Source organism: Typopeltis vanoorti, chromosome 17, assembly GCF_054136105.1.
Source record: "Typopeltis vanoorti isolate ZY-2024b chromosome 17, IOZ_Tvanoo_1.0, whole genome shotgun sequence".
NCBI lineage: Eukaryota > Metazoa > Arthropoda > Arachnida > Uropygi > Thelyphonidae > Typopeltis > Typopeltis vanoorti.
Window position 1 is genome coordinate 52,914,601 of NC_143565.1, and position 14,071 is coordinate 52,928,671.

The 14,071-nt window shown below is 35.0% G+C and overlaps 1 protein-coding gene across 2 annotated transcripts; it reads left to right on the forward strand.

Annotated features, from left to right (window-relative positions):
• The first annotated feature begins 2,687 nt into the window (after positions 1-2,687).
• LOC150097390 (dual specificity protein phosphatase 10-like) lies at positions 2,688-12,315 on the forward strand. 2 transcript variants are annotated; one of them, XM_090407340.1, is made up of 4 exons: positions 2,688-2,980; positions 7,287-7,854; positions 9,512-9,853; positions 11,194-12,315. In XM_090407340.1, exons 2-4 carry the CDS (start codon positions 7,299-7,301, stop codon positions 11,451-11,453), a joined length of 1,158 nt encoding a protein of 385 aa, XP_090263466.1. In that variant the 5' UTR covers positions 2,688-2,980; positions 7,287-7,298; the 3' UTR covers positions 11,454-12,315. The 2 variants fall into 2 exon arrangements, with proteins under 2 accessions (XP_090263466.1, XP_090263467.1); XM_090407341.1 differs by lacking the exon at positions 2,688-2,980 and adding an exon at positions 6,754-7,027.
• The last annotated feature ends 1,756 nt before the right edge of the window (positions 12,316-14,071 follow it).

The window sequence follows — 14,071 nt, forward strand, 5'->3', positions numbered from 1 at the left end:
TATATTAAAACCAGAAAGCCACAGATAAGAAGGCCAATCAACAGATGTCAAAGATTAATCGTTGCCTTTGTCAATAATTCTAAATTAATGGTGACGACAGCTGTCGGATCACAACCTCAGAATATCTGATATTCCTGTACTAATGAATAGCAAGGTTATAGAATCCAAAACTCCATGAATTATTTTTTTCCTGTTTCGTTTTGTTTTCAGGATAATATAAAGTTCATCTACATCGCCAAACTATATATCATGAATTACATGACATATACTTTACAAGAAAATAAAAAATAACATATTTCATTGGCAACTTCTTTTCGTTGATTGCTTTAAAAATATGCATTGATTATCCTGTGATCTTTAAGCAGAATTAAAACAAATTATTACTTTATTATTAGAAATATTGACGCATATCAACCACAACACATCCTCATAATCAAAACGAAACTTTATTATTATTATTATTGTTAGTAGTATAGAGAAATTTTTATATCGTCACATCATCAGATGAGTTGAAAATTCGATACACACCAATTACATCACTGAAGTGCAGCATGAGTTGTTTGTAGCTTAATCTGATTCTGTGTTTGTGCATTCGACATTTAATTTTAATCTCTTACAAATTATTGTTACTTCTGCTATTTACTTTCTCACAAAGTCTTACCATCGTTAGTAATATGATAAATATTTAGTGAAACACTCCAAACTGTTGAATCGTATTTTCTTTCCACAAATACTTCAGAAGCGATGACGCCCTTTGGTTGGAAAGATTCATATTCAAATTTCGTCATGACATAAAGATCCATTATCCATATACATGGTTAATGGAATAACCATCCCATTATTATCAAAATCAAGTTTATAAGCAGAGAATTACGTGTCTGTAACAAGTTATTAGGCTTAATATATAATTGGATTGGATGAGGGTTCACTTTCATGGTTTTTTAAAGTTGAGAATTAAAAAGAAAAAGTAACATGACACTGTATCAGGTGAATGGAGAGTAAACTGTTTGGCTAAAAATTGCTTTACTCTCTATGCATAGGAATAGCAGGCAAAGTATCATTTTTGTTGTATGCTTTTGATGAGTCCCCTGGCTTCTTCCCTTTCCTAGGTTCAAGCTGTAGCATTTTATTGTATGGAGGTGAAGAGTGTTTTTTTTTTTTAATTTTTTATGTGGTTCCCACCCACGAAAGGCTATTGTACATTCTTACCGTAGCAGGCTAAGGATCTCTTTTTGATCCTATTTTTTTTTCCTATTAATTATATATGTATATATTTTTTGCATTTTTATTTATTTTTTACAGAGTGTGGAAACCCTGATCTAGAGACAAACATGGACCTTGTTGAAGCCACTTCAGGCGTCCTGAAGTGTCTTGAACAAGTGGGGAAGTGGTCTCGCACTGTGCGACGAAATTCATCTCCCGCCTAAAGACAAATCACAAACATTCATGCCCACAAAGGGATTCCAACCTGCATGAAGATGGTTGAACAGCGGATATGCTACCCACTCGGCCAACTGTTTAAATATCTAACTATTTTATTGAGGTTCTTGTAATGAGTTAAGTTTTTTTTTTAATTTTTTTTTCTATAGCTATTTTATTTTCTTTAAGCAAAAAGGAAAGTCAGATAGCGAGATAATAATAGTGCGGCAGCTGTAGCCAGTAAATTCAAAATTGCGTGACTTTACGGTTACCCTTTACTTCCAATGCTATTGTAGTTTAGAATTGCGATTGTGTTATGAGAAGTGGCTGTTTCTTCTAAGGAAAACCTCATAATCGTTACGTAACATTGATTTGGTAATAGGCTTGAAACACTTCAAAACAGAACAAATTCCATTTTAAGAGTAGGAATGGAACCATGCACGTACACCGAAAAATACTGTAAATATTTTTATCATTATTTATTTATTTTTGGCATTGCTGGAATTTGTTGATTACTTTTCTGGTATGAGCAAATAAATATTAATGTTATTTTTTAGACTTCTGGAGAAAGAACTTGAATCCGATTTATATGAAGACACGACAAACTTTTCTGAGCCTCTTTGGCTGAGTTAATCTGTAAGATAGAGAACAAAAATTATTTTTCTCCGATAAGTCGACAAACCAGGAGAGGAATACACGCTGTCGGACATAATGAAGTCCTTTATTACCTCTACTCATGCAAAGTATTTGCCAATAATGTTATGAAAAATGTTTTTTCGCGTAACACAGATTATCGTAGACCAATAGCAAACGAATACATTAAAACATTTATTTATCCATTTAGTATTTCTCAGCTCCTCAACATTTTTAGTTGAGGAGCTGAAAACATATAACAAAAACAAAACACTATCATATTTATGAATCAAGAAGAAAAAGTGAAAGTCACAATCTTGTTTCTGTACTTTTATCAATGTGTAATTACTGACTGGTCTTTAATAACAGAAATTTTAAAAAATACGAAATCATGGGCTCGAAAATAACAAGAATAAAACGCTTCTATTTGTACTAACTCAATAACATACAGTATTTACAAGAACATATAACTTAGATGAATTTTGCCCTGGTGTTCAGTTAATAAAACTCAAAATACGAAAATAAACTAAGGGAGGCTGACATAGTGGATTCGGTAATTTAAATAAACTGATATTCTGAGCATAACCACTATGTACATTCACAAACCTGGCGAATTGTTTACATTACTATCTCTCGTTCTCGCCCCATAAAAGAACGTGATGGAAGTTTTGCAACCATAACGGGCTTCTTTAGTTAGACCCTGACATCAGATAATAGTACTTTGATTAGACGAGACGTAGCGGTACCGAATGACGTCAGGGAGTGACTCACGAGTTTGACGTCAAGAAGCAGAATTAATAAAACAACCAGCTGCAGGCGCTTCGCATATTCAACCAGCGGCAAGCTTGTATAACACGTGTGTGAAAAGTTCGACTTGTATACCTGTGTTTGTGTTCAGTACTTAACAGGAATTCATATAATTTGCCAAGTGAGTACTAGTACAGTTTTTAACTAAATTTTTGAAGATTAAACAGAGATAATATTTTTAATTATGTTATATATTTAGTTTTTAAGCGTTGCGATAATCGATTTCAATGCAATGTACAATAATTATAAGAAGAAAGCAATAATAAAGTGAATTTATAAATGTCAGCAATAATTTGTATATTTGGCGGAAGGGGGAATGAAGGCAACATGATTATACTGAAAAATGTATAATATATAAAATAGGAAACTTAATAATACTGTGTAAGTAACAGTATATCCTACATGTAGCTGGGCAAATATTCAATACTTTTATTTATTTTGTGTACGCGGGCTAATAACAAAGTTGACGTTATCTGTTTATTAGCAGTACAGAAATATTTTTAGTACACTACTATTTGTTAAGAAATCACTTTATTTCTGAAACTTAATCGAAATTATCAACGAATGCCTCCTGGACTCATCTCAAGAAATATAGGTACAAATGCCTACTTGCATTTAAGTCGATTATCGTATTTATAATTTATCCACAAAGTCGTAAGGATTTGAACATTCGTTATTTTGTGTTATGACCTTTTTTCTTGACCACTAGTATTAATACATTAAAGACTTAATTCGGTATGTTAGTCAAGTAAATAATTGTTTAATATCCGACATGTTTCACTGACTAATATCTGTCAGCATTTTCAGGGATACACTGGTAAGCAATGGAAAGTAACAAAAACTAGGAAACTAACCGACAATTCTAAAAATTATATAAAGTTATCACTGTGCGTGATACAATACGCGTGTCGCAATTCATTATTTTGATTTCTGTACAAGAGTTGAGTGCGGTTAATTATCTTTGATAGTTGCTTGCTGTTTTAGATTAAATATGTTGTACATTAATATTATGTGTTAAGTGAACCTTCCACGATGAATCTTGGATTCCACGAAACTGTTATTGTAATCATTTTTACAATATAAGGCTGATATCCGTCTGTTCATAAGTTTTTCTTAAAATGTTTGATGGCCAATTACTTCAGATTTTTTTTTTTTTTAATCTTAATAGAAAGTTATACTCTCTCACTGAGGAAGCTACATGATGAAGAACAAAAGAGATATACGAAAGAGCAGATGCATTTTTTTTTTTTTTTTTTTTTTTTTTTTACTTTCCGGTCGTCAGTGATCATTTGAATTGTGTAACTCTTGAATTAACTTTTGTTTAACTTGTGGTTCTTGTTCTAACGAATGTAAAAAAAAAAAAAAAAAAAAAAAAAAAAAAAAAAAAAAAAAATGGATGATGCCTCCTCAGAACTCATGACTCAATGATTTCGTAAAAGTGTTAGTAGTTGAGCTGTCAGCAATGTTGAAACATTTCTAATAGGTGGGGGGGGGGAGTCATTGGCGGAAGATCCTTGCTACATCTTAGAAATGTGATTTAACTATAGGCGACTAGCAAAAGAAATTAGGCGTCAGTTAAGTAAAAATTAACTGCTGGGTTAAGTTACTACATAACGAACGAGGAAGAGGATATTGCTGAGAAAGTTGTATACGTCGCACCGCTTCGTGCTCGAAAGCTAATAAAACCACGTTAGGTTTGTCGACAACATTGCGTTTTTCAATGACGTCAATCCATTCGCAATAATCTCAAACCAAGATAATGTACGTCATCAGTCGCACGATTTATTACATTCGCTTATAAAAGGAAATTGCGGAGTAGAAATCTGTACACTCACCCATTGAACAAATATATTATACATGTACTTCTTTTAACGGGCATGTATGTGTATTAAAAAAAAAAAAAAAATCAGTATTGCAGCATAACCAGATCAACTAGAAATTCCGGTTATAGAAGTTGCTAGTTAATATCCCCTACCATTATTTTCCACATTCAGTAATGACGTTCATTGTAATATTTATCAACTTTCAAAAAATATTGAATTTCCTTATCCATGAAGTTTCGAAAGGATCCATTTGTCATCTTTCATTGTATTTCCCTCCTCCTCTAATTCCAGTATCTTATATTCATAGAAAAGAGGTTTGTGAATTTTTTTAACTACTTCGCATTTTACAGCTTTATTAATGAAATTGTTTACAAACAGATACTTGAACGTTGAAGTAGGTCATGCGTACTACCTCAGAAATAAACAATGGAAATGTGATGTACTACAGTTTCAAGTGAAATTTCTTTTGTTTCTAAGATTTCAATGGGGAGTTAAATCTTTTCGGGATGATGGGACGGATTTCGAGCTACTTTAAATTAATCGTTTAAGGTTTTGAAGCAGTTTTCCTGGCATCCATGTTTGCGGAAGTTTTTGAGAAATGATGCCAGTATGTTGTAAGCACAGCCTGTTTGCGACGATGTTTCACTGCAAGTGAAACATCGTCGTCGAACAATTAACTAAAAGTGTAAGTAATGTCGACTGTATTATGTAATACACGCTGATAATTTTAGGAATAAGGTTATATGACCCCAGTATTGCATTGAAGCCTCCGGTTTTTCTCTTCCTCACCTCTTCATAACGTGATCCGATGAGTATTAACGAGCGAAACTCACGAGATTTACGTGGTAACGCATTCGAGATCTTCGTAAGCAGAGCCATTATCCACATCAATTTTTCTGTAGTCTGTGAAACACGTGTGGGACTAACAAAATCGAAGCTAAAATAAAGGAGTAAATCATCATTGTTTAATTGGCAATTTCGTGCTTCTGTTTTGCAGGTTTTATGGATAATATGGAAGGGAATAAAGAAATTGTCGTACTGTTAATTAAAATATAAGGGATCTACATTTTAAGCCTCTAATTGTGACGAAAACTATTCAATTTTCCATGTATAGTCCTTGAGATAGGTGCTAGACGTGTACTGCAGTGCTTCTTCCAATGACGAACAATATTAAAGATGTTCGCGCTAATGGGAGTGATGATCTTCAACAAATGGATAAAAAAAAAAAAAAAAAGAATTATAAAGCCAGATACAAAAATGCTGTAGAAGATTGAATTAACAACACGGGACAAAAAATGCAAGAATGTCAAAGTAAAGAAAATAACTATTTCTTGCCGGGTAAAGGCTTTTCCTGAAATTCAGCATTCCTCACAATATAAATATTGCTGATGAGGCAACACTTATATTCCTTAATTAACCGGATGTGAGAATTATTTTCAGACCTGGCAATATCTCGGGACGAACTGCTAACAGTACAAATATTTAGTACTTAACTATTTTCTAATTGCAATTTCGCCTTTCATATTAAAGACTTTCGGTTGACCAATGACGTAATTGCGTGCTACCCTTGTAGTTCAGGAGAAATATTTCTTCTGTTGTTTTCATTGGAAATAGTGTTCTTTTATAATAATAATAATAATTAAATAAAAAAAAAAGCTCATTCCCGAAGCTTCCTGGTGTCACCCACCAGATAAATCGCTCTAGAAGCGATTATCTGGTGGGTGACGTTTACTGATCCGCAAAAAAAAAAATTCTTACGGGTTGTATAAATAGCCTTTTGAGATATTGCATAAGTTAACATTAATTATCAGCGACATAAGACTTCCTTCACACGGTGGACTGCTTATCAGCTCGCAAAGCACTTCCTCAGTAAATAGAAATGTTTATACACCAAATGACGTTGAGATACACCCCTACTAAGTTCGTTGCAGCAGCCAAAAGCAACTTTTATTCTTGTTCTCATTAAAAATGAGAAAAGGGATAGAAATATTTGTAAGGATGAAACATGTGCCTTATCCTCCCCATCCCTCAGAATTTGGTTACTTCTTTCGTCTTACCCAATTTTACAGGTGTTCCATTATCAGCATATGGCTCCTGGAACCTCGCCGAGGTGATGACATACTAGGTGTTGCCCGTGGGTTTCCGATTCTAAAGAATTCAAAACACTCCCCACAGGAAATTGAAGGCGCCTGAGCAACAGTAGGTGACTAGTGCTTTTATTCCCGTTCTAAACAAACCCTCAGTTCAGAACTGCTCTTGCAGCTTTCTTGTAAACTTCGGAAGCCGAGTTATGCATGGAGGAAAACTGTCTATTGGTAATACTCGCCTTCGTCGGAATATAATTGGTGAGTTTCAGATAATTCAGGTCTTGCTGAGTTTTTGTCTGTGAACAATGAGAACCACCATCAACTGAACTGACTTGAAGGGATAAAAACATTCATATGCTTAGTTTCTTAGGCGGTTTTTTTTTTTTTTTTTCCCCTCTCAACTGTGTTAACCCTTATAATGGTGCAAGGAATGATTTGTTCTATTTACTCCAATGTTATGTGACATTATAAATTTGTTTTCTTCAAACCAAACTTATTGCCATTTTCTCTTTTGCAGGTCCTAAACGTTATGTCTGGTAGTGTTGAAGTGCAGTTACCCGGCATTCCTTTCGATTGTCGTAATCTTTCCATTCCCTATTCGCTTATCCGTAGGACTAAGCTGAACCTACCGCTAAAGGAGTGTGCAAGTGATTCGTGTATGGAACGGACAGCTTCTCCACCTCGAAAAAAATGCAGGGCCAATGAAATAGAAAGCTCCTTCGACAGCATGTCTTCAGCAAGGGTGTGTTTTGTAGGTACTCAAGAAATGTCCGACCAAATACTGATGGAGTCCTCGTCGATTGTGTTTTTAGATTGCAGACCGTTTTTCGCGTATAATCAGGGACACGTTCCTGGGGCGTTGAACGTGCGATGCACAGACCGCATAACCAAACGAAGATTATCTCAAGGGAAAGTGGACTTGTTTGATTTAGTCGCTGAGGGAAAAGACAAATTAAAAGACGCCACGAATGTGATAGTGTACGACGAAAACACTTCAGAAACCACCGAACTGTGCGAAGATCTTCCCATCACGTTAGTGGTGAAAGCTTTATGGAAAAGCAGATTACAGCCGTCGATAATGAAAGGTTAGTTGGAATTTTGTAGCTCATTCGAAGCATTCTGTAGATTATTATGACAGTCGCTTTGTAGAACACTCATTGTTCATTGTAATTTGTTTTCTGACATTTTAAAAAAAATTCCTTTGGAATGTATTAATTTAGTTTTTGAATTAGTAGCTAGTGAAAATCAGTTCTCCCGGAGTCAGACTCTCATCGAGAAAGAGATTTATATTTCAGAAAATCATGCTGAATTGTGTGGCCTACCATGAATTTGTTGAATTGCATTTGAGCAACTAATATTGATTAGTGCATGTCGCTTATCATTGAATAAATAAATGTTAATATTAAATACTCAGTTGTGGTATGCATCGCTGAAGGGCCTGGTCAGCATATACCTTAGATCAGTCTTTGTCTACGACCCACTGTTCCCTCAGCCAGTTATCTGCTACTGTTGTACCCCTCCCCCCAACACACACACATTGATTGAAAACTGGTTCCTTCTCTGTTTACACTGACTAATCTAGACAAACTGATGTTCTAAGAAATCGCCGAACTTCTATGCTAGTTATTGTAAACGGCTCGTTCAAAAGTTCTGAAAACTGTACCCTTGTTAAAGCAACCATTGCTTCACGTATACCTGCGAAATAATTTTTCCAAGTTGGGGAGCGGATTGAAGTTTGAAGGGCTTAATATCCAGATTGTGTACGAGTTGCGAGGAAGCACTTGCCATCCCCCTCTTCCATAAGATTAGCTACTGCGTGTGAATACAATGGCGCGATATCCGACCAGAGTCAGAGTTTTCACCAATTTGGAGTCTTATTTCGCAGAATACAGGAAACGAAACGATTTTACACCCTACTTTGCAACTCGCGTAAAAATACTTACCTCATCTTGTTGGCCACGCATGCGCGGTGTGTGCAGAACATCTGAAATGATTATATTCAGTCAAAAATCTTACCGGAAACCTCAACAGAATCTTTCGATCACTTATTGCGACGTATCATTATGTCAACAGGAAATGGGTTTATGCATTGGCTAACAAAGCCTACTCATTTAACATTGAATGATACACTGTATATATTTCATATATATTAGGTTGTGTGTGTGTGTGTGTATGTGTATACATATATATATTTTATTTTTATTTTATTTATTTTTTTTTTAAGCAGCATAGTTAATCATATATTTATACATATTTGTACAAGCGTCATCAAACTTTATTAAAGTTCAAAAACAAATTAGTAGTAGCCTGGCGACATAATTAAGATCGCCGAACTTTCACATGTATTCAGAACAAATAACAATCTCAGCTTCCGATAGAATATGCGAGCCATGTCTCCAGAGGTACTAGACCCTATTAATAACCAATCCATATTAGGTTTTTAGCATTGGTAGTGACATAATAAATTCGCCACACACCACTTAATTTTTATAATTAACTGGAAAATTTCACTTTTGCTTCAATTTCTCGGTGGCAGTTCCTATCGTACTTTAAGGTGCACAGGCAAGGATTGTATGTAGATACTTAAAAGGACGCTGATAAGAAAAGTTGATACAAAAGAAAAAAAAATCGTACTGTTTTTTGCATATAAACATGCTTTTCTAGTAATATAGTAATTCTGCTAGTATTATATAAGTGCATAAAATGGTATAACTTAAGTTTCTCCATCTTTCATTTTTTTAGGTGGCTGGAAAGAGTTTAAGCATTTTTATAGTGACTTATGTTCTTCATGCTCTCCTTCCGATTCCGAGTCATCCATATCCTCTTCCCCGTGTCCAGAACCAAAATCTGCCTTTGAAGATGTGAAAGCCACTCAAATACTACCGTTCCTGTATTTAGGAAACGAACAAGATGCTGGAGATATAAAAACTCTACGCGAGCTTGGTGTTAGCCATGTGCTAAATGTGACTACTCAGGTACCCGGTTATCATCCAGAAGATGGCATCATATTCCACCGACTACCAGCCGTCGATACTAGTCAACAGAATCTCAAACAATACTTCAGGGAAGCGTTTGAATTTATTGGTAAGTAGCAACACAGAACCTTAAACCTAGAATAAGAGTAGATAGTCTTCGCAATGCAAGTGAACTGCATATATGCAAGCGATTTTGTATAATTTTTACTTATGGTATTTTTTTTAATCTAAATTTACGAAACTAATTACAAATTCGGCTCTGTTCTGCAAACGTTCTTTTGCATTTAGATCAACCGTTGCATACCTTTCGGCTATTGTTTAATAGAAAGGATTTCACAAAATATTAACAAACCCACGGAAACGTTCTGTTTTCCGCAAACACACCCAGTGAATACTGAATACCAGATAGCTCTTTTGGGAAGAACAGACATCCTTTTTTTAAGGTACTTTGTTCTCGGCATAACTTTTTGCCTTTTTCAAACCGCTCTTCCCGTTATATTCTAAGATATCGCTGGGATTTTTCACTAGCGTTCCTCCTGCTTCGCCCTGCCTCGTCTTCCTTACTATGGACTCCTGTTTCCGGAGATATCAGCATATTACAGGAAAGATCTGACATAATAGTATGCCCATAAATTAACGGGACGATCCCACAGATTAGTGAGAATAGGAGAAAAATTTGCAGAATTTAGATAAGTGTTGGGTCTCTAGAATGTGGAACAGGAAGACAGACTTGAGGAAATTCAATTTGCAGAGCCTTATGATTTGAGACATAAGTTGGTGAGGAATTACCCGATTAATGTAGAGGGACACAGGTAGAACAGGTGACCATTTCTGGAAAGTTGTATATGGATGGTGTAAAAAGCAGGTTCTTAGCATGGTGGCGTGTGGAATAACTTGTCTGACTGTGGCAAACGTTGAAACTAAGTTTTTATAGGAAAACATGGAACTATATCTTTTTAAACTTTGACCTCTCATGAGCCTTGACGGAGGTCTTAATGTGCGGTTCAGATGCATTGTGATATAGAATCTGTTCTTCGTAATAAGAATTCCTGCTGTTAATGTGCCTTTTTTAAAATGTTTTTGTGAAAGATTAATATTGATGCTACAGATTTTCTTGCACATTTTTATGCTCCTAAATTGTCATGATTCCGTTAGTAAATTAAGCACCAATCTGTTTAGTTTACTCCGTAATTCTTAGAACACTGATTGAAATAGCATTTTGTTTTATAAAATATAGGAGTATCAAAGTGTCGTAATTCTGGTGGATTACGACACTTTGATACTCCTATATTTTATAAAACAAAATATTTTATATTTTATGTGGAATTAGTGCTTGACATGTGGAATTATAAAATATAATTCCACATGTCAAGCACTTAACTTATGAACTTTATTAAATTTGATTCCAATTTTTTTCTTTGGAACTAATTTTCTTTTATATTTTTGCAGATAATGCCAGAGCCCGTTCTTGCAATGTCCTCGTTCATTGTCAAGCTGGTATATCTCGTTCAGCCACCATTACCATCGCTTACATCATGTATCACACGAAGAAAACGTCGTTCGAAGCCTACAAACTTGTGAAGAGTAAAAGACCAATAATATCGCCAAATTTGCACTTCATGGGTCAGCTGCTGGAACTAGAACAAACAATGAAATCCGGGGACACAAATCATGACTCATCCAACGGTAATTTATGCAACATAAGCTAATTTGGGATAGAAGAAAACTTCCTTCATCCTGTGAACAAATCTGTCACCGACTCCGACCCCAAAGCTTGGATAGAGCTTGTCGATGACGTCATTTATCGACTCGTACGGCAGCGAAATGTGTTCATAGTTCCTATATTTTACAACAGGAACTGACGCACGCCAAGTTGGACAGATTACCTGTTTGTCATTTGCGCCCACTCGTACCACGACCAAAGTACCGATGAAGACTACAACGCAGTTATTGTTTTCACGACAGAAAAGCTGAGAATGGACGATATTGTAATTGACAATTAAGCACACCGAACTTATATATATATTTTAATGTATGTGTGCTAAACACTGTTCTTTTGACCATTGTTGGCTTATTTTCAAATGACGGTCAATTTTGTTTTAAAAAGACATTTAAAGTAATGGTTTTGAACTAAAGCTTTAATAATAGCTTTATTAAATTTAAATTTATTTAGCAAACAAATCCCAAAACTTCATATGGCAACTTTTTTTTTAAGTTTACGGTAAAAATTACTGTCGGAAGGAATACTTCTATTGAGAAAAAAAAAAAAAGAAAAAAATCGAATTTCGTAACTTATTTTAATATATAAACAACTCCCCCCCCCCCCCAAAAAAAAAAAAAACCTTAGGGTGTGCATTTATATGCATTTTAGCGAAGACTGAAGGCCCATCCACCTTGATGGGATAAACGTTTGGTTCTAAATTATGCTGTTAAAATGTGATATTTTGTCTAGTCAATTGTCAGGGAAGAAATGCAATTTGCTAGGGACCAAACTTGGCAAATACCAAAGGACATAGTTTTATACAGACGTTTGTACAGAATTTGTAATATTAAAATCTGTTTAAAATCTTATTAGATATTTTATTAATCTAGAGAAACTACACAACTTGCATGCAGACTCTAAACACACGACTAGCTTCTTGGTGTTACATAAGAATGAACTTTGGAAAAAAAAATCCTCAAGATATTTTTGTTTGCAGTGAAGAAAATTAGCTGAATGGTTCTGATTCGATTTATTTAACTTCGAATTTACTTCAAATTTATTATTAAATCTGTTCTATGGCATAACTCCATAAGAAGTTCCAGATCAGCGGTTTTAAGTGGGACAACTGTTCTAATCAGTTTTCTCTTGGAGAAAATATTTGCACAGAATTTGATGTAACATGTCCGGATTGTTTGAATAGCGCAAACTATGATAGTACCCCTTGATGCCCATGTTTCACTTAAGATGTTCAGCACATTTCTGATAACGATACTACACTACGTTGATATGTTTTTTGGCAAAAACTTTTTGTCAACAAATCAACGAAACATTGTGTAAATGAAATGCTAGTGGGGGATCACCTCGGTATAAATGAGTTGCTGTTAAATACACTGCGCATTTTTTCATGTTGTCGAACAGATGTATTGAATTATTTTCATTTTAAAGCTACATCCATTGAAAGAGCTTGTAAGTCGATAATCTCTGGCAAAAATGAATACCTAATTCCATCTTTAGTTACTCTTCCATAAACTTGGAAGTCTGTTTCTAAATTACTGTTGATACATTGAATTCGCGCATTTTTTCGGGAGGAATGTTTGACATTCCATTTAAACAGTGCAGTATGTGGTGAAGTTATCTGCAAAGACTAACTCATTGTTAGGTTGAAGTTAAGTAAACAATTCATGAAAAGAAACAACTTAATACCTAATGTGTGCCCATAAAGAATGTCAAGAAAAGCTGCTACACAACTGTTCTGTTTATGTATGTATAAAAACAAGTCGAGGAAGATTTCGAGAAACAAAAAATGCATCAAGGGACTAACAGCTGAAATAATTTCAAAGGACCAAACGACGGATCATTAGATGAATTGCTTCCTCCTGGATGTTATGTAGGATGTACATCAATACCTGATGTATAAAAGCAGATATATTTTGCAATAAGCAGGCAGCATAATTCAGAAGGTTGAATGAAAGATTATATCTTATACTAATGTACTGGTGCACAAAACCTAAGAACGAACTACATTTTTACCTGTATGTGAAAAAAGTTTCATGACTACTGCCAAATGTGAATATAAATTTATTGCCAGCATACTAACAAATTATATTACGCAAAAATGTATTAGAAATTTAATACAAATTAGATTGTAATACGTTTTTGGTAAAAGTTACAAATTTCCTAAGAACGAAGTTAAGGGATTAATGTACAGTTCTTACGGAAAACTGTGAGGAAAGACAATTCAGTACGGAATATGTCCCCTAAACTGCGATGCAGCTCTCACAACGTCGACCATGCTTAGCGCCAAGTGATTCAGGAGTTCTTGAGGTTAAACTAATCCACTACTTCAGAGCAAGGATAGCTCTGAAGGAAAGTCTTCGTCTTCTGGAGGGGAATTTTGAGCAGTAATGCATCTTCCTATTGCGTCCCAAACGTATTCCACTTAGTTGAGATATGGGGGACCGCGCTGGCCACTCGATTTAATTAATATCCACGGTTTCCAGAAGTATCTTCACTCGTGTACGATGTGGTATGGTATTGTCATCTAAACATGAATTCTTCGCCTACAGCAGCACGGAACAATCGAATCGATAGGTACCAACTTAATCAGGGATCTGTGTCAGATTC

Excerpts from the sequence above, each read along its gene's own strand:
- LOC150097390 (XM_090407340.1), top strand. The coding sequence starts at position 7,299 with ATGTCTGGTAGTGTTGAAGTGCAGTTACCCGGCATTCCTTTCGATTGT. Across the intron at positions 7,855-9,511 it reads ACAGCCGTCGATAATGAAAG|GTGGCTGGAAAGAGTTTAAG; the intron begins GTTAGTTGGAAT and ends TCATTTTTTTAG. Across the intron at positions 9,854-11,193 it reads GGAAGCGTTTGAATTTATTG|ATAATGCCAGAGCCCGTTCT; the intron begins GTAAGTAGCAAC and ends ATATTTTTGCAG.